This window comes from Phalaenopsis equestris, unplaced genomic scaffold, assembly GCF_001263595.1.
Source record: "Phalaenopsis equestris unplaced genomic scaffold, ASM126359v1 Scaffold000540, whole genome shotgun sequence".
Taxonomy (NCBI): Eukaryota; Viridiplantae; Streptophyta; class Magnoliopsida; order Asparagales; family Orchidaceae; genus Phalaenopsis; species Phalaenopsis equestris.
In genome coordinates this window covers 1,262-28,988 of record NW_018164980.1, presented here as the reverse complement: position 1 = coordinate 28,988, position 27,727 = coordinate 1,262, and the positions used below count along the sequence as shown (strand labels likewise).

The following is a 27,727-nucleotide window of genomic DNA, read 5'->3' as shown; positions in this document are numbered from 1 at the left end:
TAGGTAGGGAAGATACTAGCTCTCACTCTAGAGTTCCCTCTTCTCCCTCCGCCTGGGGGCTGACACCTTGTATTAAAACCTAAAACTATAAATCAAATTGGGGACTTTAGTCTGTCACTCTAAAGTTCACTAATTCTACACTCTTGAAAAGTTTATTTATCTATTTATTTACTCTCAAACCCATGAACTGCATTCTCGTTCATGAAATTAATATGTGATTCTAACAATTTATTGACTGAGAAAATACATTCTCGAATCTTACATGTTCTCACAACATGTATTAATATTTTAACTGGTCAAATCAAGAAGTAAATGAATTGCAATGTTTCAAATCATCACAACTTCTTCCAACATTGAAGTCTAATACTTCACACAACTTTCTTTAAGTACTTAACTACTTATCATTTTAAGGAAAAAAAAAATAAAGAAAACTACTCAGAATCCATGGAGAAAACCCAACCACACATGAGTTTAAAAGTTAAAATCATGCACACAAATAAGAAATTTAAATTAAAACCAAGTGTAGTCACAAAGATAAACACTTATCTCAATTCATCTCCACCAAATGACTTGAAGTTCCTTTGAACTCTTTTCCTTCACTCACAATACAAACTAACACTCAAAATAAAAAGATAGTGGTCGGTGGCTGCGGCGGCGATGGGCGGCGGTTACTTGGATGAATGATGACTCTAATGATTGATGGTTGGTCTCTTTTCTTGATGATCCAAGTCTTCTTTAATAAAGAATCAAAAGGTGTCTTGGTGTCTCTTCAAAATGTGTCTCCATTCAATGAATCTTCTAGAAGTTCCTCCTTTCAAAAGCCAATTGAATGAATTTTCGTGTTCATGGGCTATTTCCCATGTTTTTACCAAGGTCGCTTCAAACGCCTCTTCAAAAATTTATCTAAATTTAATGAATCATCAAATAACTACTTTTGACACTTAAGTGCGAGGTACCTGACGCTTAGGCGCTCCAGTTCAATTTTGCACCTTCTTCAATTTTAGCTCCAAATTTGACTCTTTTTCACTCATTTTAGCATTTTTCATCCATTTGATTGTACCTAAAACAAAAACACACAAATATCTTTAATTAAAATGCAATATCTCAAAAATAGGCATAAAATATGTATAAAAACACTATATTTTAAGTGTATCAAAATCCCATAAACTCAAAATGTTACTAGTCCTCAAGTCACCCTTCAATCTTTAAAAACTAAATAATTAGATGATGTATATGAGTTTCTTTAGAAGTTATTAAAATTTTGATGTAGAAATATAGTGGTTCAATTTAGAAAAAATATTAGTAAATTAGACTAACTTAGAGTTTAGAAATTTTAAATGTTAATAAATATAAAAATAAGAGTTTCTATCTAATTAAAAAATATTGTAGATTCTCCAAATATAGAATTTATACATTTTATCTTCTTCACTTAAAAGTTTTTCTTAAGCATAATTTTACTTCTCATATTATATTTTTAAACTTGAGAGTTTCTCAAGTCTTATACTTTAAAAAGATCTGATATGGAACCAATTTTTGATTAGACACTAATCCTCAAGTTTCTTCTACCTTTTTCAAAAAAATATTAATAAATGAGACCAACTTAGAGTTTAGAAATTTTTATTGTTAAGAAATATAAAAATATGAGTTTCTATCTAATTCAAAAATATTGTAGATTCTTCAAATATAGAGTTTAGACATTTTATCTTCTTCACTTAAAAATTTTTCTTAAACATAATTTTACTTCCAATATTATATCCTTAAACTTAAGAGTTTCTCAAGTCTTATACTTTAAAAAGATCTAATGTGAAATCAATTTTTGATTAGACACTAATCCTCACGATTCTCCTACCTTTTTCAATTTTTCTTTTCTTTTTTTTTTTCATATTTCTTTCTTTTTTTTTTCTTTTTCTTTTTCTTTTTTTTTCTTTTTTAGACAAAGATTACTATATCTAGATAGGCTTTTAATGATTTTGAATCTCACTCTTCCTTTCCTAAAGCAAAGAGTTGATATTTTTCTTTGACTTAAAAACATAATAATAGTTTTGAAAATTAATTTCAATAAAAGAAATTTAAGTTTTTGAAAATAAAAGTCTAAATATTCTAAATTTTTCAAAAATACAATTTTTCCTACTAAAGATAATTACACTATACTTAGAATTTTCCACACTAAAAAATTTAACTTAAATTTTTTTCTTCATTACTATAAATTTTAAATAAATTCTCTTACTCATTTATATGTTCAAAATTTTACTTCTCTAATATAACTTCATATACATGATCATTTTCTTCAAATCAAAATCAAAATTATTTGAAATATATTTGAGAATAAATAAATTTTTAAGCTCTTTAGAAAAAAAATTTTCAACCCCCCCCCCCCCCCCCCCAACTTGAATTTTTAATAAAATTAAAACATTTTGGCATCATATATAAATATTGACATGAATGAAAATTTAAAATAACATGCTAACAGGAATTTTTACATCTTAAATATGCAAGTACAAAAATTAATAACACGAGTAAAAATTAAATTGATCAAATTTTAATTTACTTAACATATAGAGATTCATTGGACTTCTATGCAGTGGAGTATAATATAAAAGCAAACAAACACACTAATAAACATACATGACTGCAACGTAAAAAAAAATATCTGGCAGCGAATTGAAAATTTTAAACATGCAGCTTTTAAGTAAAAAGTTAGCTATATTTTAAACCTTCCTAAGCTCCAGAATTAAGTTCAACACAACTAATTAACTACAATAAATAACACAATTAACACAATTACTACCACACATTCATAATAATTACTAACAAAAACAGAAATACATCACAGTAATGCCTATTAAACAAGACACAACAAAAACTGACAATCTCAACAATAACAACTGAAAACAAAACAAAAAGTACATAACAACTGCACTATTAACAGTTCACAATAACAAACAAACTAAAAATCAAACAAACCTATAGATACAAGCTAATCATCCTCATTCTCTACAACATTATCGTCACTACGCCAAGTAGCTGCAGGCTCATATGGTCGATATCTAGGTTACTGAGGAAATACAACATCCTGGTTACCTCTCATGAGGTTTTCCATAGCTAAGTTAAATTCACCCTCATAATCACTATGTCTCTTCATATATCGATCCATATGCTCTGCAAAATGTTCTAAATTTAATACCTTATCCGCAGTGTGGTTGACATTGTCCAAAATCCTCTGTAATAGTTGTGACTGAGAATCAAATCTAGAAGTCTGACCCCGAGATGTAGAAGCATGTGAAGTAGAAGCTCGTGATGTCGACACAGCAGAGCTACTAGAAAATCCTCCTCTCCAGCCAAAAATGGAATGATGTGAATAAGATTTCACATTCACACTGGTAATGGGCTTAAGAGGTTGTAAGATCTCCTCCCAACTGTCAAATCTAACTCCAACCTGCATAAAGAAAAAAAAGATCAAGGATGCAAATCCCAAACTTGAAGCAGTAGCGGTGACGACAGAACTGGTAATAACTCCATGAATCAAAGCCCTAATGTTGATGGGCTTGAGCTGCTGGATGCAATAGTTCAAAGTTACTCGATCACATGTCACTTCACTAAGATGATTTGTAGGTAGCAAACGAGCATAAATAAAAGTGTCATGCCTTTGTAGTGGTATCCAAGTTTGAAGTAGAAAAGTTAACTCTTCTTTCATTTGTAATCTTCCAAATCCCTCTTTCCTCAGTCAAAGATGAAATAATCTCGTCTAGCTCCTCTTTAGTAAGACTATAATTTGAATAAAAACACAAAGTGCTCGGGGCAATTGATAAAATTTATTTATTACCTTTGGTCAAAACGCCACTGCCTTCCCCCTCACCATGAATCCTTCTTCAACTTCAAAGAGATTCGCATAGAACTCCCACCCAACAGAAATCACTGCTATGACAGAAAAACAACAGAACCACTTTCACTGGCGACGAACAATCAAATCTTCAATAGCTTCTCCCGGACTCTTAAAACACATCTTAGGAATCAACTTTCTCGATTGCATTTCATCACTGTATCGATCCTGAGCTCTCGAACTGACAAATTTGCTTGAATCGAATTGACCATTTTCTTTGCTCATCTTCATTCTTGGTGTCATTTTTAAAAACATTTATAAAATTCAAAATTAATTCCAAATTCAACTCTGAATCACTAAACTTAACTCCTTAAAGCTTAAACTAATAAATCCATGTATTTTCCATAGCTTTTTTCTCAAATTTTCACCATGAACAGTGATTTTCGGGTAGCTCATGAATGTGGTCAAAATACATGGTGAAAATAAAAAAAAATTACATATAAGTGAAGCTCTTACCTTAAAGATATCAAATCTAACAATTTTTGCTTCAAATCTCCAAGAAATCTTCAAATATGGTGAGCCCTAGCTTAGAAATCGCAAATGACCTGAGGAAGAAGATGAAATCGAGGTTCGGTAATGGTGTTTTTGGACTGAATCGTCACTTAAAACTGTTCGTAAACCAACGCTTAAGCGTGAATGGTTCGACGCTTAGGCAATTGTCTCTCGGTTTAGGCAGCGCTTAAGGGCAGGGTCTTGGCGCTTAAGCGCCAGTGCACAAATTTTTATTTTTTATTTTAATTTAAGTGAAATGCACTCCTAGCCTAAGTCAACCATCCCTACATGGTCTCATAACCCTTTAATAACCATTTTCTTCCCTTTCAACTTTCCTCTTACTCAAGATTCAACAATCTTAACTAATTCAATTCAACACAAAATAACATGTAATTTCACACAAACAAACATTTATATTAATTCACGAACGATTACAAACTTTTTTAATACATAAATTCTCAATCCAAATAGTCTCAGATGAGAAAATTCCTAACACGAACACTAGACAATTATCACATTGATAACATACTAAACACTCTTAACTTTAGAAACAAACACTAAACCATGAACTTAATTTCATTCTCCAATTGGTGGAACGAATCCTGACATATTAATAGTCTCTCCTTCAGCATTTACTTTAACCATTGAAACGATAAAACACCCATAAAAATAAAAAAGAAGAGAAATAGTTGGATCACAAGGATTGAAGCTATAAAATATGAATTATAAACATGTATGGGTTAGGATTATCACTAATACCCTAAGCATTGTAGACAACAACCTAAGAGTATAAATCATGTGGCCAATCACGTGTAGAGAAGCACATACAATTCTTAAAGGGCATGATATGATCCAAATATTATGTATCACTAATATGGAGGTTCTAGTAATTATGCATGGGCTAGGACATGATATGAAAGTTAATCAACCTTAACTTAATACTAGGTAAAATATTTCTTAGGATGGATACTGAAAGCTCAAACAATGATCTATAATCTCATGGTCAAAAGGGAATTTTTGAGATTCATATGTTAAATCTTTTAATTTTACACATCTAGCCATTATTTTACCTTAACGAAGTTATTAAAGTTTTATAGAAATATTTATTTTGCCTAAGAGCCTAAGGGAACATTGAGAGCCCATACAATACACAGTAAAAAAAAATGAAAAATCACATACATGGACAAAAAAGAAAGCACACTAACATAAAAGGATAATAAAATAGGTCTAATGCTACTGGGTCGTCAACATACCCCCAAAAAAGTAAGAAGGTTATCGAAGTTTGCACGATCCTAGATCTATACATCGAAGTTTGCACGATCCTAAGAATGGTCCTCGACTTCAACTCAAAAGGATCAATGCAAATATCTTATTTATAGTATAAACTCAATTTAGAACTCTAAAAATACATAAAAAATATAAAAAATATAAGACTAAATATCTACATTAAAAAAGTTAGTAAGAAAGTTATGAAGCATGCAGATGCAATAATGAGTAATGTCTGATGTGGTGATCACATAATAAGTACTTGTAGGAGATAATATTTTAATATAATGTATAGTTTTCATCTTGATGGATATGGCTCCCTATAAGAAGACCACATATACTCTATATATACTCTATCCTAGTGCACTAATCTCAAACCCAATAAACATACCAAGAAAAGAAAATAGAAAACGAGATAGAACAATAGCCACGTCTATGAAAATTCTAACTTGTATAATTACAAAAGGTGTATTGTTATAAACCTCTATGGGGATAAATTGGTGTGCCTAAAGATGAACTTTTATGATTTGATAGGGTCACTATATTTAGCCCCATCTTACGGATCTAAATGAGCTAGGATTTGTCATCTTAATATATTCAATTTTAAAAATAGATTTTAAAATATAGATTTATATACCAACTAATATGAAGAAAATTAAGTTTTAGCTTTAAAATATTTGACCATATTTATGGTCTAAACAAGCCATTTCTTTAGTTAGTTAATGTCATTTTTAAAATACAATTATAGTATAATTATATTTTAAAAAAATAATACTTTTATTTCAAAAAAGATCTTATATATGATCTATATAATAGAAGTGACATACCCTAAGATACTTAGATATTTACAACAATCATATGAATCTTAAATTACAATGAAATAATTTGCATTGTTCAATGAGATATGCTCTTGAAGAGCTTCATTTAAAAAATATAACCTTGGGTTATTCTCAAGTCTAAAAGGAAACCTACCATTAAAGTGCCAAGATGCTCCTAGATCTGTATATGAGAAAACAAGTTGGTATTCCTAAATAGTATTATATATGGGATATGAAGTTATGAGCCACATTAGAGATAAAATATAATGTGTATGACACTAGAAGGCAACATCACACTCTTAAGATTAAAGCTAAACATATGAACATAATAAAACATGAATCGCTCACGCTCTGCTAGGGTTTCGCCATGGCGATCCCTGGTTGTTACTCCACTGCATCTCTTCGTCGATCAAGCTCTGCTCGTCGTACGTCGATTTCGTCACTTCTGTCTGATTCGTCGTTGTCGCCGCTGTCGACATGCGTCGTCCACTTCATTGCCACCTCGTCTGCTGCTCGTGCGGCTGCATTGGGCTCAGTCATCAAGCTCAACATCCTGCTCGTGTGGTCGCGCCTTCCAGTTGTTGCCTCTCGTCTGCTGCTCGTGCATCGTCTACTCCATCGCTCTTGTTGTTGCTCGTGCGACAACGTCGGGCTCAGTCGTCGAGCTCATCATCTCTTCGTTGTCTGCTACCCGTGCGGTCGCGCCTTCCAGTCTTCGCCTCTCGTCCTCAGGCTCGATTTGAATTCGCACAAGCTTCGGGTTCCTGCTCCTGCTCCCTGTTCTGGATTCGGAGTTTGCTCTCTGCTTTGCTTTTTTTACTGTTAATAACGTCGCACCTCCATCTATTAGGGATGACTCCAGACAGATCATATGTTGTTGCCCTTACGGATGTCAACGCCTCTGGTACACCTAAATCGTGATCTTTCCCTCTTTCGTTTGAGTGAGCGGAGGACATCAAAAAATCAGATAGGATGAATGCGAAGCATGTCATCTTTTCTACAGAAGCTGAAGGTATTTAACTTGCTTCCTCCTGTCGACTGAATTTGGTCGGGAGATTTCTGTATGGTCATCCCAAAATGGAGCTGGTTCGTAAGGAATTTGAGCTTATGCACCTTGTTGGGGAGTGAAAAATTGGACTATTGGATGGAAGACACATTCTTATGCAATTAAATAATGAAGAGAATTACACGCGCTTGTTTGCTAGAGGGATAATCTGAATTGATGATGGAGCAATGAAGATTCTGAAATTGTTTGTGAATTTTGACCTACAGACGGAACCACCAATCATTCTGGTTTGGATTCGCCTCTCTGGTCTGAAATTTCATTATTTTACTCAAAAAGTGTTGTACTCTATTGTCTCAGCTTTCTCATGTACTCTATTGTCTCAGCTTATGGTAAGCCACTCAAAATGGACATTCCTACTTTTAATCTTTCTCACCCATCTGAAGTCAGAGTACTTGTTGAAAGTGACATCACTTCATCCGCTTATGAGGAAATTTGGTTGGGCACACATCATCATGAATATTGGCAAAAGGTAGTGATTGAGCATTTTCCTTCGTATTGTTCGAACTGTCGTATGTTCAACCACTCCAGTTCTCAATACCACCATCTACACCCCCAACTCAGACCAAAAAAACACAGTGCTCCTCCAGAGACAGTGATTTCAACTCCTGATCATGATCAACTCTAAATTATTGACTCTATTGATTATCAAAAAGTTACCCCTGAAGACGTCAATATTCTCGCACGCAATATGACAACCATTCAGTCCCCAGTTGTGGCTCCCCCATCTTTGGAACCTCCTATAGTGGGGGGAGAGGGAGATTGTTTAGACCCCACCTGCCCTAGAACCTATCACCGATATTACAGGTGACAATATTTCTACTACTTCACTTCCGCCTCATCAGGTCGAGCAAGCTGTTAATGTTACTCAGGCTCATGGGGATCATAATGCGCAACAGCCTACACCTGTCCGACCAACTCTAGAATCTACTGATCAGATAAGTCAATCATCGGATGAGGAATGATAAGTCTACACATCCAGGAGGAAGAAGAAGAATGGAGACCTACTTGAGCTCAGGAATCTAATCGATGATACTTTGTTTACTTCGGACAATGGTACTCACCTTACCAATTTGTTAGCCAACTCACTTCCGAGAACTAGAGGCAGAAAGAGGACTAAAGTGAGACGTCCCTAGCACTCTTGCGCCCTTAGGTGGATTTTTCGTTTTTTACCTTTATGTATCTTTGTTTTATTTGGAATTTGTGTGTGTTGTATTGTGTGAGTTGAGCTTTCTTTTAGGCCCTCTCATTCAACCTTTCTGTATCTTTTCCGCTTTAATATATTAGCCCTTCAACTTTTTCAAAAAAAAAAACTATATAAATCACAAACATGACTTATATTTTATGAGGTTTGTGTGTGTGTGTGTGTGTGTTTATGAAATTAACATTTGGAGTTTTAAATCACAAACATATGAAAGTTTCTAACACCAAATATGAACATACATGTACACCTAGAGCGTTCAACATTTGAAGCTAATATAAGATCAATAAAAGTTAAAAATTTGCAACATGACAATATACACATCATATTGAAATATACATCATATTGAAATATACATCATATTGAAATATAAACATGACTGATACTAATGATATCAAATGTTATGAAATATATAAACATTTTTCACATAAAATATATTATGTAGATGCATATTCTAAATGCATATGATTTAACTTTATATGAACTGTATGCATATGGAAAAATCTACTAAATTATATGCATTAAAATGGAGATTAAATGTCCAACATATAAAATGCAGGATATATGTGTGTGCATTCTAAGTACTAATAAATACCTGACATGCTTATCTATATATTTTATGATTTTCAGATAAAGTTTAAAACCCTAATATATTTAATGGTAGGATTCCAAGCTCATGACTTATCCGACCTTACCACCAGGGTAAAAGGTCAACAGTCAACAGAGAAATACAATCAGTTAAATATTTGATAGTGTGATGATTGTATGCATAAACTTTTACTTGATTGATCTATAGTCAACAGAATTTCTTTAACAAAATTTCCATGATCAAAAGAAGTTTGTATTCTACCTAATACAAACCTCATCAAACCATCAAAGAGAAAAGATCAAGCAAGCATAAAAATTCAGGATTTTGATACCAAACCATAGCATCACAATCCTTAACCAAAGGGAAAAGATACTTAGGTTCACGAAGCGGGAAGGGGTGTGGGAAAAAAGCTTCCTGACCTAATTTTTCCTTCCAACATCAACTTATCTTAATTTCTAAAATAAACTAAGGGGGTTCTAAGAGAGATGAAAAGAGGAAGAAGTCCGTAAGAATCTCAAAATCGAGGGGTTGTAATTGGTCTTAAGTCACTCCAAACTTTTCTCTTTCCAACATCTGATGAAGCAGCAATTTCTCCTTCAAACTTCACTCGGCTCTCTTCCTTGCTCTCTCAAGGCTTCTCCAGAATTCTTCTCATCAAAATCTTAAGCTATGCTCTCAAATTTCCCAAGAAGAAGACGAAAAAGGAAGATGGAGAAGAAAAATAACAAGTGGAAGAAGTAGGCGATGGAAACCATAAATGAGATTGAGGTACTAGAAGTAGCTAAGAGAACTAGAAAATATTAACAGAGTTTGCTATATCAATCAATCCAATGTTAAAGTGGCATAATATGAAGCATTATACAACAAATAAAATACAAACTCCACTGAGTTAGGTTGAAGTTGCATATGAAAATTTGATGAGTATACAATTAGACCAAGCTAGTGAGAAAACTAAAATTATCGGAGATAAGTTAAAAATCTATACGGGGTTATTACGACCCAAAACATAGAAATGTGTGAATTTAAAATGAGCGAATTTATATCCTTCATAATTAGAATAGTGAAAGATATATTCATATTTGGCCTAGGAGAAACTAAATCCAAAATAAACAAGGACATTTAAAATAATTGATAAAATTGATAACAAAAATGCAATTACCAGTAGATATATCTGATGCACAAAGTACTTTTTATGTATCAATACTCAAAAAATGACATTGATAACAATCGGAATCCATAAAATCAGATTGAGGTACAAATAGTTTAACTATATTAAGGAACTTTGATGATAAACATTTGAGAAAAAAAAATCCTATTTCTGAAAGTAAAATGAAGGCCTAGAGCAAAAAAAAACGACCTTGAAAAGACAAAAAAAAAGGTATGGGATATAACTTTCTTATCTATTTTAACTTATTACGAAAAAAGTGAACCTCGAAAACAAAAATTCAATTAGGAGAGAAATAATCGTAATTAAAAGTCCTAAAATTTATACCTTATTTTTTCCACCCCATAAAAATAATTAGAAGAATTTTATAAATTTCTATATTTTATTTTTAATCATTTTAATAAACAAATAAATTATATCTATATAATTTTTATAAATAAAAACAACTTCAAGTGCACCCAGTTTGAGGCGATCCACGTATGGCTTGAAATAGGATTGAAAAAAATTTGATCCATAGTTTCGGCTTATCGCTCAGGTCACTTATTCTGATTTGATTTCAATCCGAATCAAAATTCAAATCAATTTTCGAGCAATTGATGATCTTAGAGCTAAATTCTCAACCCTAGGTACCAACCTACCCATATTCATTTATTTGACCTGCTGTTGTCGGGAGGGTAAAGTGTGACAGAAGACAATCTCGCAAAACTTGCACGACTATTTCAAACAAATTATTAAAAGTAACACGTGCTTCCATATAACAACAATGAATGTGAATAATTCATCAGATCATACTTGCAAAGTTCCTCGACTGTAGTTTGAATTTTCAGGTTAATAAGCTTAAATCTCCACTTGCAGGTTATTAATACAACAACAACAGCAGCAGCAACAAACCTTTATCCCACTAAGTAGGGTCGACTACATGAATCCTTTTTCTCCATCCTTTTTCTCCATTTTTTTCTCCATTGCGTCCTATTGAGTGTCATAATTTCATTTAATTCTAATAAATTAAAACTTGCAGTTTATTAATAAAAAGAAATGCTTGGCATTGCCTCAGCGCACCTTTGGATGAAAACCAAACAAGCGACCAAGAAAATGATACTTAAACTGAAAATGGTATTCTCACTGCCATTCTTTGTGCTAGCCATTGCATTTCAGGATCTGGATCAATAAAAGAGTGCGCAAGAAATTGTTCAGCCTCCTCATCCAACAACTCTCTTGACCATGTTACTCGGTTTGAAAGAAAGCTTCCCGGCCCAGAGCACCTATAAAATTGTGGTTAGTTAATTTAAGCAAGTTATCAATATCAACATAGCCCCATAAAATACAAGCACTTCTAGCGCATGATTCCTCAAAAAAAAGCCAAAATTAAACCAAGTAACCTAGTAGAAAGAAAGTGACCAAATTCAATTTTATAACATTCCAAGAAAATGATTCTAGCAAATTGCAGAGACATATGATATCACTCAAAATTTAACTCAAATAAATAAAATCCATAAAATTATGGGGATCAATTCCTACTTTAGTTGACTCATAAGAAACCTCATTCTCCGTTTGTGCCTGTCAAAAGTTACAGGAAATGTTAAACTTATATTTCTCAAATACTTTTGCACGGCTTCGAATAAAATTACCCCTTATCTATCCCATTTTCTTCCGAACCTTACTACATAAATTATATCTACCTCGTTTATTGTTGTATCCTCTATCCATCATTGTAAATACCCAACTCACTCAAAATTTAATTTTCACTACCTTACCATCAATATATGCTAGACTGACCGTCCCTCTATTATAATCGATTCTCAATATATTCTTTTAAGTTTTGTCACACATTCATCTTAACATTCCAATTTGCCACCCAATTTGTTTATCAATGATTAACTTATTGCCAAATGCAAATTCCAAAAAAATAAAACTTACTCTTAAATCTCAACAATATTCCCTTAGGGCTGGTTCGGGATCATTTTCATAGTGTTTTTGGTTTTATTTTTATTTTTCTTTCAAAAATATATTTATTTTAGTGTATCTTTTATATGTTTTAATTTTCTCTTTAAAAACACTTAAAAAAGATTTTTAGGTGTGTTGTGTGTTTCTTAAAAAACTGAATCTGCCAAAAAAAAAATTTATTTCAACAACACATAGTCAAAATAAAATAAAAATAAGAAAACAAAAACAAAAAACAAAAAAAAAAATCACAAATAGCCCCATAATATATAGTACTCCAAATTGCTGCTCTACTTTAGCCACCTCACATTCACTACGTATGTCATAGATTCTCCATCTATAATAATTAGTATTATAGATTGATCAACAAAATTAGAGTTAGCTCTTAATAAGATACATGAACTTAAAACTTCAAATCAAGATAAAAATCTACTGAGATTTTGAGCACAAAGTGAAAAAATGTTGTGCTTTGGTTAAACAAAGCCACAATAAGAAATTTTTAATATTGAGACGCCAAATGGTTAAAGAATAAACATTTTGATACCAATATTTAAGAAAAAAATATTGATTGTGGTAATGTAGAAGAATCAAACTTATGAGTAAGGTAACATTTCTAAATTTTGATTTTGTCATGAATATGTGAGTCATTTTATGTTCTTAGACCTAGTATCCTTTCTATAGCTATTCTAGTATGCGTCATTATTTTGTGGTGGTACATTCATTTATTAATTAGAAAATTTTGAGACATAAGAGATTGTTCATAGCATGAATTCACTTATTATTGTGTATAAGAAAGCCTTAATATATTTCAAAATTTTAATACTTGAACAGGTGTGAGGATGTTAAGGAGAGGCAATTTTGTTTGGTGAGACATCTTTATCTTATTAATTCAAATTTCATCTTTTCAACCTTATATCTTTTTATTCTTTCAAGGCTGTCTTGAATCCATTTTGTATTAAAACTATGATTTCAAATCATTCAATAAGTAGAATTACATTGAAAACAAGTTCCACTAATTTTTTTTATATTTTCCCAAAAAATTAGAAGCAAAATGTGAAAAGATTGTATCCGTAAAAGGGTTGGTGTAGCTCCAGTGTCAGACAAGATTAGAGAGATTCGTCTTAGATAATTTGGTCACATTAAATGACGACCATCTAATGATTCAATTAGGAGAGTAGATCTTTTAGATTCAACTTATGCTAAGAAAGGTAGAGTAAAAAGACTTGGGTATATAAAAAATTATCCTAATTTATTAGAATTAAATGAAAATATGCCACTCAATATGACACAATGGAGAAAAATGATTCATGTAGCTTACCCTACTTAGTGAGATAAAGGCTTGTTGTTTTCGTCGTCGTTGTTGTTGTTTCCCAAAAAAATTGAAACACTTCCACTTTTTCCAGGGTTTTAACGGAATAACAAAACTATTGTTCATAATGAAAAATGAAGTCATCAAGATCCCTTAATTTTCCTCTCATCATCCCTCTATCACAACCAATAGCTCTCCAAAAATCTGACTAATCATAATTTACCTGATTAAAATTCTTCCAATCAATACCAATCTGATCGCCTAAACCTTGATTTATTTCAAAAAACTAAAAACAAATCTTCAAAATTAAAATTATTTATAATCATATTCTACCAAACCTTGTCTAACCCAATACCAATCTTATCTCCAAAACCTTTATTTAGTTTAATAAACTAAAAAAAACTTCAAAATTAAAATTATTAAAATCCTATTCTACCCAACCTTGTCTAAACCTCCCCTTTAAAAAAAAAATCTAAAAAAAGGAAAAGAGAAAAAAAGAAAAATAAAATAAAAACATAGATTTCCTAAATCAAATGTGAATCTTCTACAAGACGTTCCACTAGAAGACTTCATTCATCTTCTTGTCAAGGACTTTACATTCTAGAAGACTTCATTCATCTTCTTGTCAAGAAAATTACACCACCTTCTTCAAAGCTATCAATACAAGACAAAGTATGATTGTGTATTATGATTAACGAATAGAATCTCGAACAAAAATTTGGATTGAAAGTTTATGCAAATTAGTAAAATCCGATGTCATCTAAATATTCTAAATCTTAAAGAACATTAACTCAAATAATTTGAATCTTACGGTATTCCCTTAACTGGCTAATTAAAAAAAAAAATTTGCGTTTATTTTCATAAAGTGAGTATTTCCAAGAGTTAAATAGGCTGTCAATAATATGATATGATTAGGATCTAATCGCCTTTTTATGTAATCTTAATACTCACAATAACTTATTTGACAGCTAATAAAGCTTGAATTGTATATTCAAGTACATTCAATTGCCAATAAATAGGTTAGAAAAACATTTCATACAGGTTGAGATTATTTGTTCATCTCTATAATCATACTACCTTAATGCAAATTTCATCTTGGAGATGTGATGAATTGGGAAATATATCCCAAAGAATAGAAACAAATGGGAAGAACGACACTACAACCAAAATAATACTAATAATAATAATAATAACAGATTTTATTTTTCCATCCTTAAGAACATGATTAACCCTGGAAGATATCTCTGAAAGCTTCAAGTTTTTCAAGCACTCCACTGCAATAGATTAACTTGGTTGAAATATTGACCGACTAATTAAATTAATGAAGCCGACAATTTTTTTATTTATTCTTTTGGTTGAGCTTGACTGATTAAATCACTTGAAATAAAAGCCCAGTAAGTTGAGTTTAGAATAGTAGATCAATATGAGACTGGCACAAAGCAAGAAAACACAAGGTGGGCTGGCACAAAGCAGTAAGGGCACATTCAGCACAGACTCCTGGGAGCTAGAAGACACTTGATTTGAGAAGAGAGGCCGAAGGGAATATCAAATCTCAATTCATCATATCCTCTCCTTCACACAAGGCTAGCGCTAATTTTATAGTCTCAACACTCAAAAGTTAGCCTAACAAAAAGAATTTTATTAGCTATTAAATGCTTGACTAAAACATCCTTAATTACACTTACACAATATGTTTGAAAAAATATTTAAACTATGTGGACATATTTTGACAGCTAATTCTAATGATAATAATCAATTTATATAAAAATAAGAACAAACACAATACAAACTCATGACCAAAGACTAAAGGAACATGCCAATATCATTCAATCATGAATGGATATGGTAAGCATGGTCATGCACGCTTGAGCATGCAACCAAAATACACGGTCAAGCAAAAACAAAATCATTCATACAGGCTTATTACTCATAAACAAAGCAATCGGTAACAGATTAAAAGAAAAAAAGGATAAACAAAAAATTCCCAAATTAGCATTGAGGTATAGTTGCCACATTGATCCATAATCAAAATTATTAGATCTGTGAACTCTAGCTAGTTTCTTATGAAACGAACATCAAATTGTAGTTTCATTTTCTTCAAAAAATTTATCCAAACCTGAGCTGAGACTATCATGAAGTGAACTCACTAATGAGATTAGAGGCATGAAATGCAAGCCAACTTATCATTCCTCACAGCAAAATTACCTGTATTCATAAAAGCAGGCACTCCTCTCATTTTCGGGCTTATCCCAGTTGTTCCACCCAGTAGGTCTTATGCACGCATCCATCCAGGTGTATGCAAAAATAACCCTTGCAAACGGACCCCATGGTCGCCCAAGATATGCATATGACACGCCACCATTGCCGGTTATAACACACCTGGATTATAGATGGATCGCTAATTGGAAAACAAAATAAATGCAGGAATTGGTAATTAAAAAACATTAGCAAGCTATTACAGCAGAACAACATGCAATGTTTTTTGAAAAAATAGAGGATACATTCTGAAACTCAAAAGAAATGAAGATTTAATTAGAAATTTGAACCATTTTACCAACGGCTTTAGAATGCACATGGAATGACACAATATCTTAGGACTGTTTGGTCTGGTGAAAAAGGAAAGTTGGGTAAAAGTAATGTATTCTATTTGAAATACTTTGGAGTCGTTTAGTTCAATGTAAAATAAATATAGGACTTCACATTTGCTCCTTTGATTTGAAAAAATGAATTCTAAATAAAATATATCCGTCAATGGCAGTGGCGGCGGGCAGCGGATCCAACAATTTGCAGTTGCGGTACAGTTGAGGGTGGCGGTTGTTGGGTGGCATGGCAAGCATTGACAACTGCAGTCGGGTGCGCCGCATAGACAATGGCAACACTTTACAAAAAGTGATGCATTTGGAATCACCAATTCCAATGAATTCCAAATACATTAATATAAACCTAGATAATGAATTTCATAGGCATTGTAATTTTACAATGTGTTTATTTTTCTTCCCACCACAATATATTCTCAAAACTGCTGGAAAAGAAATGCAATGCTCTCTACTGTTGTCGACTAAACAACACCATAATGAAGATGATCAGCAAGTGCAAGTGATATCCAAGCATTATAAAATAGTTGATTATATTCTAACATGTTAAAAAATTTTAATTAAGAAAACATGTGAAAAGCATATTCAAAAACAGAGTTTCATTCCGTTTGAAGTCATCCTTAATGAAAGAATAACTAACAAATTTTTGCAAGGGGATCTTATTAGCCTATCCACAATTGCTCCATAAAACTCTCCATAACAATGGGCCATAAAGCAAGTATAGACTACTTGGGATTGAGTAAATTCTGAGTAAACTACTTCCTACTCAAACAAAAACAGCATCTCATGTACTTTGGGTTTTATGAGAACAAATTAGGCTACATATAACATGAAAAGTAGCAAATCTAAAATAGATCCCATAAATAACAAAGAATGTTAGAGCTAACATCCATGCCCAGTAATTGAATGACAGTTCTTTCTCTAAGGATGGTCCCTCCCATATCCAAAGAGTGACTAGGTCAATACTTAATCCTTGTGCTAACTATTTTCTTGATTTTAGGATTGCATAAAAGAGTTATATTGAGATTCAAACGGATGACTTCAAAGAACTGTCATAAAACCCAAAGTAATGTAATTTTATGACGATGATATGAAATTTAGCGGTTGTCACGAGTTCTCCAACTTTCATAAGTAATGTCATTCAATACTTATGACATTACTTATGAAGTCATAAAACTCAAGTTACATATCAATTACACAAAAAATTTGTAATGCTTGCAGAATTTTATGGAGAGTTTTATGAAAATTAGCCTCGAATTGAATTATTTTGGTTTATGAAATTTAGCCTCGAATTGAAATTCTTTATCTAAGGATGGTTCCTCCCATATCCAAAGAGTGACTAGGTCAATACTTAATCCTTGTGTTAACTATTTTCTTGATTTTAGATTGCATAAAAGAGTTATATTGAGATTCAAACGGATGACTTCAAAGAACTGTCATAAAACCCAAAGTAATGTAATTTTATGATGATGATATGAAATTTAGCGGTTGTCACGAGTTCTCCAACCTTCATAAGGTAATGTCATTCAATACTTATGACATTACTTATGAAGTCATAAAACCCAAGTTACATATCAATTACATATCAATATATATTTGACAGAGTGAAGTGAGCTTTTTGAAATGGCTTACCTAAATTAGTTCACAGCTCCAATATGGGACAACCGCTAAATCAAGTAAAACCTCTATTAGCCAACATCCAACTTTAATTTTTTTGGGGGCCAACATTCTAACTATGAGTGTTTAGATGGTTGGAGAACTCGTGACAACCGCTAAATTTCATATCATCAGAAGTGTTTAGAGGATTAATTTTCAAAACCTTAGGTATCCCATTTCAAAGAGATTGAGTTGACTCCAAATTTCAAAATTCCCTCTCTTGAACAGGAACATAAGGAGAAGCCAAACCAAAATGTAAGCCACATGCAAGAGCTCACTTCACTCTGTCAAACAAACTAAATAACACAAAAATCTGTAAAGTTGGCCCCCTAAAAAAAGAAAATTTCAACATTTTATAATGTGCCCAAATTATTAATTAGCCTAGACTGGAGCGTTTATGAATTTCATATAAATTTCATCATCATGGAGAGGCTTAATACAATGCAAACCCTGTGATTAATTAATCCCTAAAAAGAACTCTCAAATATATCAAGAGGATCGGTTTTTTAGTTATGCGGATGATGTATTACATTGCAATCTTTAGTTACTTTCATGTAGAGGAAATGGGGTTTACTTAATTAAGATCCCATGGATCCATGCAAACCTAATTTTTAAAAATGAAAGAAGAAAGTGACTTTCACAATTCCTCTACTCAAGAAAGTATAAGGGCACCCTTTCACTAATGAGCAATGAGAATGGTATTGCAACTTCCTTGAAGTGTATAGAAGAAACAAAATTTAAAGTTGGATGTTGGCTAATAGAGGTAGTTGCGTGCATGATGTCAAACTAAAGCCTTGGGATTTCAAATAGCTAATATTTTTACAAAACTTTTGGCAGAAGATTACTTTGTAAACTAAGAAGAAACTTGGATTACTAGATCCAAACATTTGATAAATACTTTGCTATAAATATATTATCCTTTCATGTTATTAATTTTTTTTCTATTATTAGAAGGTGAAAAGTATGTGCTTTGTTATTTATTTTTACATATGAATTAACTTTGGGGCATCGTTTGTGTTCTAAATATTAACTATTTTATTTGATCACGACATAATAAAGAGGGAGATATTAAATCAAGAGGGATACACCATTTTAAATGTAAGTTCATAAAATTATCAATTATAAAATTATTGTCATAAAAAATGAGAGTTTGTTGATCTCACGAGCCTCTGATATACAAAGAGGAAGTGTAACAAGCGATGGGACAATGATATACAACAATTGAATGTAATCCCCTCTTCCAATAATTTATTGAGAACAGTTTTTTTTTTGTTTCTTTGTACACCTGTCATGATAGCTTCCCTCTTTTAAGGTATTAAGAGCAAGCTTTTCTCGTCTGTAACAACGTTTAGTAATTTTTTTTGCGAGGAACCCTACATGGAGCATAAAGTAGGTTAAGTATGTCCCACCCTACTAAGTTACAAATATTAATTGGGTGAGGCAATGCTCGAGAATAAATAGTAGTTTTTCTTACTTTAATTCTTTTAAGCAATTTTTACTCAACAACCAATATATATTCACGATATAGTGTATTCCTTTTAAGATTCTTTAATTTTTTTTACCTTGTTTTCTCTTTTAAAGGAATATTAATTGTATTTAGATGAGTTCATTTTTCATTAATGTCCAATAATGGTAGACTTGCATTGATTTTTACTTTATTGACATAAGAACAAAATTTAAGATCTACTTGCCTGCAAACATACAAGTTTAATTTTTTTCTTCGTGAAACTGCACCCTCCAGTCTTTGTAGAATTTTCTTTCAATCCCAGGATAATAAAATTAATATGTAGAAGGAATGGAATAATTGCAACTACTCAATTGCCAATGTTATTTTTGGTTTATATCCAATTCATACATTAATCCACTCCATAAAAATCTTCTTAGACTCTTAGTACATATTTTCTTTTTGAAATGCTATTTTGTTCCAAGCTATTTTTATGTTATGTTTAGTTTCAAAACTTGTTTTTCCCTCCACAACAAATGAGCCATTTTTAAAAACATGAACAGATGATTATTTTATTTTATTTTTTGAATTATTTAGGAAATGCTCATGAAAGTGGCGAAGAACTAATTTTGGTTAGTTTCATGAAACTTAATATGTGCCTGTACATGCACAACTACTTGGATTGTTAAATTGTTACCATCCTTGATAATATTTTTGGGGCTAATCGATTGGAAAAATCTTACATTAAAGCGAGAAAAATCAATGATTTTTCTTCTTTTTTTTTCTCAAAAAAAGAAGTTTCTACAATTGGTTTATGATGGATGAATGCAGACAAAAAGATATGAATATGATCTAACACAGAGAATACAATTTCTTTAAAATATCTACTTTGCTCAAGTTATCTTCTCAAGAGAAAAATAAAACTCTTATGAATTGTTCAACTGGCTTTCCACAGAGATGCTTAATTGCAGCTGTTAACATTCTACTAATAAAAAGATGTTCTGAAGCATTTTTCCCAAATAAAAAGATTTTCTAAAGTATGAAAGGGTCACATGGGATCTATCTACACATGATTTGTAAGTAAAACAAGCCAAAAACAGAACTTTAAGAGAAGCTTAAGACATGCTGAGAAATTGGACACCTAAAACCTGATGTACTAAATGATCAGCAGCACTACCAGCACATAAAAACCAAATGGACAGAGAAGGCAAACACATCCATACCTCAAAAACACGTAACCTGTTGATTCTTGAGAGGATTTCCTACTTTGAGCAGTTATGAATCCCGTAGATTTGCAATTGATGTGACAATGTTCAAGAAGTGCTGTGGCATTCCCGAAAATGAAATCCACACTTCCTTCAATATAGCAATCTCGCAAATAATGTTTGCCATAATGCAAATACAAGGTATCCTACAAACATTTTTAAGGGTCACATTCTTCCACCAACATCGAAATGACCTTTACTACATTGAAATGACCTTTACTAATATAATAATTATTCTGCATAAAAAAAATATATCCATTAACTTGCCAAGAGGAAAGTGGAATTTTTATGAGAATTAAGAGCATTGTAATCAAGACAATCAATATCAATAACTATCCAAATTGTTTAAAATAGGTTTCATTGTTGTTGAATTAATATATATAAGTGAAGGACTATATCTAGATTACAGCTTCAGGATACATTTTGATTTTTTGTTACAAAATGAACAGAAAAACTAAAAGTTGCAAGAGTAAATTACATGCAGATCAAGCAGCAGGAGATTGCCAAATGGCATGTACCTGCCATCCAAGGAACCTGCAATTATAGAATGCACACCGATCAGCTGTAACTCTGACTGCAACGGCTTGGCCAGAACCCTGTAAGAACATAACATAAAAGAAAAAAATAATAACTTCAAAAGCAAGCGTTGCACTCATCCCAGAGCAAAATCGATATTATTACATCAACCTGAGGGGCTGAGTTCTCAAAGGTAATATTCTCAGCAATGAAATCCTCTCCTTCAATGATGAAGCTCCCACAACCAAATGTTCCTGTGCCGATCACACGGGATGCCTGATCGGTTCATCAATTAAAGTAGAAAAGATAACAAATCCATAATTATAAGTAAAGGCATGATAGAAAAAGCAAATTATACAGTGACAACAGGCTGGTACTTACAAACCTGGTGATGGTTAATGCATGTGGCTGTGTTGTGCCAGGAGATAATGGTTCTCTCAGGGTTATAGGCAGCAAGGGTGATGAGGTTCTTGGTCTTAGGAACATATACAGGCCCCCTATAAAGCCCAGGAGACACCTGGATCACTGTCCTCATGCTATTAGAAAGTGAGACTGAATCAATTGCTTCCTGCACCTTGTCATAATCTCCGCTCCCATCCATGGACACTCTTATCACTCGAACTTGACTTGAAGTCATCTTTTCCTCCTTTGCTTTACCTTTCACTATCAAAAAAAAAATTATATTAAATCTTGAGAAGCTCTATAAAGATGGAGGTTGAAATAAATACTTGTTATTTATCTTTCTTTTTTTCTTAGCCACTAGCTATAGTAACGATCATTACTTATCACAAAGCAGAAAATATGTATAAAAAGGAGTTTAAGACGGATATGTAGAAGCGATATCTTATTTGAAAAATTACAATAAATAATTAACCAAACATTGAGAAACATCAAACTAAAAATATGCAAATATTGATGTATTCCACAAAATATTCATATAAAACTTGAAAAGTTGCATGCCACTTTCAATAATTCAGATGTGCCTCTCGTGTTCTGTCCTGTGCCTCGCTCCAGGTTTAGAGCAGACGGTCAATCATATCAAATCCCCAGTCCAGTACTTTCGCAACCCATCCATCTCTATTTTATTGAAATCTTTGGTTACTACCTTTTCCAGGATGATGTGTCTCACGAACCATTATAATCAAAATCAATAACTCCCAAATGACGCAGCCTTAAAAGCATCTTTTAGTCGATAAAACTAGAGAGCTCTTCAGATCTTGTTTGGTAATTTTATCAGATTTGACCCACCAGCAAACAATACAATTGGCATGGAGAATCATTATTTAAGTTACCTACGAGTACATATTTTACGTAAAATTAGGAGTTATCTGCTTAAAGAGAGGAAGTTCAAAGAAACCAAAGAGGTAGGAGTTGGAAATCCACGGGTTGTCTTGTTTTCTCTGTATTGACTCTAAACTATCACTACATTGAGAGAAAGGCTAATAGAAAGGTGTACTCAGTGGAAAGCAACAGTAAATTAAAGCTCTTGGTCGACGTACAGTAGATGGTTAACGGAAATTTAGCAGCTGTTTGGTAGTAGAATTTGAGGAGGATTTAGGACGAATAGATGCAAATTCGGTTGCAGAAAGCGGGGTGGGTCCGGGCACGAGGAACACGGAGAATGGGAGAACTTCCTCTTCGCCGGGAAGGACTACTTCACGATTGAGCCTAGCAGGTAGCTGACCTAGTGATTTCATAGGGGCTGTTTGGTAGCAGGATTGAGCAGGATATAACCTAAAGCCTGCCAAACAACAAAACGCTAAAACCTACAGGATCTTAAATCCCGTTTCTGCTTCGTTTTTCCTGAAGGATTTAGCAAATCTCGTTGGAAGGTGGATTTACGGAGACGTGGTTAGTCAGGTGAGAAATGGAGAGAAAAGGGCAGTCATACAGGAGTTTCAGAGATCTTGGTATGCCGCGATCCCGTCGTTGCCTTCCCAACTAGCTCCAGTCGAGGGTTTAGGACTCGAGAGAAGGATGAGTTGGCGATGATTTCAGGCCAGATAGGGAGGGAGAGAGAGGTTTGCGCGCAGGATATAATTTGGGGTTAGTTTAAATAGAACTTAAATCCTTTAAATTCGAATTTATGGAAGGTTGAAGGGCAATTCTTCCAAATTATTTGCTATATAATAAATAAATTTTAATAAATCCTGATGAGTATTTTGACAAATTTAATGATTTAATAGAAATCCCGTAAATTAGTCTTCCAACTGAATTTACTAAATCCCAAATTTAAGACAAAATAGATATGAAATAGGTATTAAGAACCTATAGAATTTACAAATATCTTCTTTGCAAGTTTTAGCATAAATCTTATATAAATTCTTCTTAAAATCGACAACCAAACAACTCCTTAATATGACATTCTAAACACCTAAAATCGCAAATTTACATTTTAATGAAGTTAAGTTTACTCATTCTTCATTACAGTCACTCAAAGTAACGGTGTTTGGGCCTTGTTTCCCTCCTGTATGTTTCATCCATCTGAATCTCCCGGCCTGTCGCTTGTCGTCAACATTGTTTCGCGTGTGTTCTTCTCACATTTCATCTCATTCCCATGTTCTCATCTTGTGCCTCCTATCTTGTTTGCATTGTCGTTCTTCGTGATTTGATCGCCCATTTTAATCTTGAATTATAAGGCACGACTTTTTTTTTTATTCTTAGAAAAAATGGTGAATATTAGCTAGTGAAAGAGATAATGCATGCCAATTTGAATATTTAAAATTGGACACATTGAATTTGTATGAGATACATTCTACAAATAGAACAATTTTATGATGAAGTATAAGAAATTCTAGCTAACATGTTGTAATGGTTATGCAGTTGAGTGTACCCACTCTTTTCCTATTGCGAGCTACAGCTAGATGCATATACATTTTACAGGAGCACTTTTTTTTAAAAAAAAAATTTTAACTTATGTAGTATGCATCTACAACTGATTTTAGGAGGTGTGTTGTAAACTTTACTACATATTTATTAAGGCAAAGACCATTCCTTCTCTATGAAGTATGATATTAGATTTTGGTTTCACACAATTTATTGAATCAAACATGAGCAAGGTCATGCTTCAATGCTTCTCTGTGTGAAACACTAATCAAACATTTACTTATGATTAGTGCACTATATATTCATCATTTCATGTGTGAAAACGTTATTGCATCTGTAAATCAATAATTGAAATCTACTAATTATTTTTATTAATTTTTACACCATGTTTTATATTATGCAAGAGTAATTAGGTGGACTCAATCATAATCATAAATATTGAACCCTATGTGCAATTACTAGGTAATTATTGTGGAATTAGATCTCATGTTTTCATACAATTACTCTCCTTCTAAATTTTTTTGTGTTTATTTGTCATGTTATTCAAATTTTTTTATTTTTCTTTGACACATTTTTGGTGTATTCAAATAAATTTAGTTATTTTAATTCTTCTTAAATTTATTAGTTTTTTTTTGTAGCTACACGTAATAACTGAGAGGTATGTGTGTTATTCTGTTATTACATTTTAATCCATGTTTAATTCATATATTTACGTAAATTGTTTTGAAAATTTAAATGTTTAAATTTGTCTTATTCATTTCGGTTATTTTGAAGGCGATCATGTTCTGTGATGACAAAATGATTGAGTGCATTCATTCATAATCTGAAAGCAGTAGCAGAGGTACAAATGGTTATAATTCATATATTGATGGGTAATTAATGAACTAAATATATAATGAGATGACTTTACAAAATTGGCTCTCAGTTTAAAAATTGATAAGTTTAAGAAAATTTTTTCAGCTCGTGGACATCAGTGATGATTTTGAGATAGTGTTTGAAGCAAGTAATAGAAAGAAAGTTAATACAACTTAGTTGTATACTAGCTGCCCATGAAGAGTAAGAGTTTTGGTTTGTGATGTTGGTCCTACATTTAAAATTAAGAAATTTGAAGCTTCGCATCTTTGCTCATGTGTGAATACAACTAGTAACAAACAAGCAAAGTCTAGTTAGGTTGTGATGTGTATAAAATATGTGTGATGCTGATATGTTATTTTTACCTTTTATTTTATTATTTTTATGTTTTTATGGGGTATTTGTAGAATTTTTTTAGCATACAAAAATAATTGAAGTGTAAGAAGCAATTTGGCCAAGGCAGTTCAAGCACCTGAGTGCACTAGCAAGTGCCTAAGCGTAGGAAAAGATCCCCATTCGACCAAAAAACATAGCATCCAAAAATTTGGCATCATGCTCAAGTGCCTAGGTGCCCCTTCCATCGCTACCTTATTATGTAAAAGACAGAGCATTTGAAAATATAGCGCCATTTAATTCGTTCATATATTTTAATCATAGGAGAATGAAAATACTTAGCTAATATGCATGATAGGAGAAACATCAAAAATCATACCAGGGTAAGGATATTTAGCTAATGATAGGATTGAGGAACAATTCAGGGTAAGGATTATCTAGTATTATTTCTTGTACTTTTTTTACTTGTTGGCTTTCTTTAATGCAATGAAGTTTTCAACACAAGCATTCCATGTGATCTCCCTCATACGAGAACTCAAATACATAACCCTCTCTAACTCTTCAAGCTTTCACAAAAAAAAAAACCCTAAGAAATTCTCTCATAAGAAAAACACAAGGATCAAACCCGAGGGCACACGAAAAAGGAGCCTCCATAACTAAAAGAGTCTCCAGAGCTTCAATGCATGCACTTATATAATCCATGCATCAAACATTGCCTCAAAACTGCTAAAATTGTCAACTTGTAGAACCAGTCATGCTTATGCCACTATTTGACTTGGGTGTGACGCCTTCTTTGTGAGGCGACTTGGACATGTTGCCTACTAGCCCGAGGTTGCTACCTTTTATGTAGGGTTGCTTGGGGGTACCACCTCTGGCTTGAGGGTGTCGTGTTTTGGATCAACAATACTCTTCATGACAGACAGGACAATGTGGGTGTCGCATTCTAGCACGGGGGTGATATGTCTCCTTTAGCTATTTTGCCTTCTTTAGCTCCCTGAAGCATGCTCAACACATCTATCATGTAAAACACAACAAAATATCTTGCACGAGGTAAAATAATCATAATCATAATCATATAGCAAAAAAAAATAGAATTAATCATAAAGATGCCACATTTGTGCTTCACATGAATTCCTCTAAACTTACCTATTACTTGCTCTTAAGTAATCTCAGAACTCAACTTTGACTCATATATATGATTTTGTAGCGCTCATAAAGGAAATTTCTTTCTCCTTAATAAGGTCATATACTTTCCAATAAAAACATCCAATTACCTGCTGAGATTTAGTTTTTCATTAATATTTAATAACTTTGCCTTTATTCAATTAATTTCTTTATGGGCATAAATAAATCTTCAAAGCACTTGATTTGGCATGGCCAAAATATTTTTGTTAATCAGAGAGGTTTTTAAGTCAATTAATTATTAATTAAAAAACCTGGAATTCCTTAATTTTTTTCTTGAATATAACATCTAAGGATTTAAATAAGGGAGTTTTTAAGTCTAATTAATTATGAAAAGTATTGGACAAAAGTTTTTACCATTCTTAACATTAGGTAGGGCTATTTTGATGAACAACTCGTGTTCAGCTTGTTGAATAGCTCATGTTCAATTTGTTCACTAAGCAAATGAGTTGAACACAAATAATTTTTTTGCGCTCGATATATAAATAAATCAAACACGAATAAAGATTTGTTTAATTGTGTTTACTTGTTTTAGCTTGAAATAATTACACACACACACACACACACACACACACACACAGATATACATATATATAATTAATGAGTGTTATTTTAAAATAATTTAATAGACTACAAGGTTACAATGATTTATAATCAAATAAAAATTATTAATTGATAATAGATATAAAATATATTAAATTCTACTTAAATAAATATTTTAATATGAATAATAAGATTTACAGCTCATACTTTCCCTTAACACACCATGACTGCATGAGTAGGGCAGTCAAAATGGCTTATTGTTTGTGAACAAATGGAGTTTGACTAGATAAGCTAGCAAATGAGTCAAACATAAACAAATTTTTTGCACTTGAAATATAAATGAGTTGAACACGGAGATTGTTCCCTTATAACGAGTCAAATATGAGTTGAGCCTAAACTCGCTCAAGCTCAGCTCATTTACACCCCAAACCTTAGGCTTCTTCTCAACAAGACTCAATATTTTTTTTCGTTTAACATTAAAGCCTTCTATTTTTTTTTCCTCTATATTTTATCTCTCTTTTTACTCTTTGCATTTCTATTAAGAATTACTATATTTAGTAACATAGTTATTACAATAATTTGAATGTCTAATATCACTTAATTAAATAATGAAATTGCCTTTAACACAGTTGCGGGTCAAATCTCTTAAAATCTTCCCCTCTAAGAATAAAATTAAAAAAAAAAGTGTGTCCGATAGGATAATATGAGATAGATGGTTCTTGTATTAAGTTAATTAGTGTGGTTAATTAGTTAATTAGAATTAATGAGACTAGTTACTTCTATAAATAGTCT

At 32.3% G+C, this 27,727-nt stretch overlaps 1 protein-coding gene across 2 annotated transcripts; it reads right to left on the bottom strand.

Annotated features, from left to right (window-relative positions):
- Positions 1 to 11,425: 11,425 nt before the first annotated feature.
- LOC110029013 (pectinesterase 31) lies at positions 11,426 to 23,226 on the bottom strand. 2 transcript variants are annotated; one of them, XM_020731108.1, is made up of 7 exons: positions 21,585 to 21,862; positions 21,371 to 21,475; positions 21,202 to 21,279; positions 20,642 to 20,829; positions 15,930 to 16,103; positions 11,534 to 11,736; positions 11,426 to 11,443 (listed from the first exon to the last, which is right to left on the bottom strand). In XM_020731108.1, exons 1-6 carry the CDS (start codon positions 21,834 to 21,836, stop codon positions 11,574 to 11,576), a joined length of 960 nt encoding a protein of 319 aa, XP_020586767.1. In that variant the 5' UTR covers positions 21,837 to 21,862; the 3' UTR covers positions 11,426 to 11,443; positions 11,534 to 11,573. The 2 variants fall into 2 exon arrangements, with proteins under 2 accessions (XP_020586767.1, XP_020586769.1); XM_020731110.1 differs by lacking the exon at positions 11,426 to 11,443 and adding an exon at positions 23,091 to 23,226 and having other exon boundaries at positions 11,450 to 11,736.
- Between the last annotated feature and the right edge of the window lie 4,501 nt (positions 23,227 to 27,727).

Bases quoted from the DNA above. Each gene is read 5' to 3' on its own strand.
- LOC110029013 (XM_020731110.1), bottom strand. From the start codon at position 21,836: ATGACTTCAAGTCAAGTTCGAGTGATAAGAGTGTCCATGGATGGGAGC. The intron at 21,280-21,370 runs GTTGATGTAATA...ATGTTCTTACAG, and splicing joins TTGAGAACTCAGCCCCTCAG to GGTTCTGGCCAAGCCGTTGC. The intron at 11,737-15,929 runs GTAATTTTGCTG...ACAATTTTATAG, and splicing joins GCCTGCTTTTATGAATACAG to GTGCTCTGGGCCGGGAAGCT.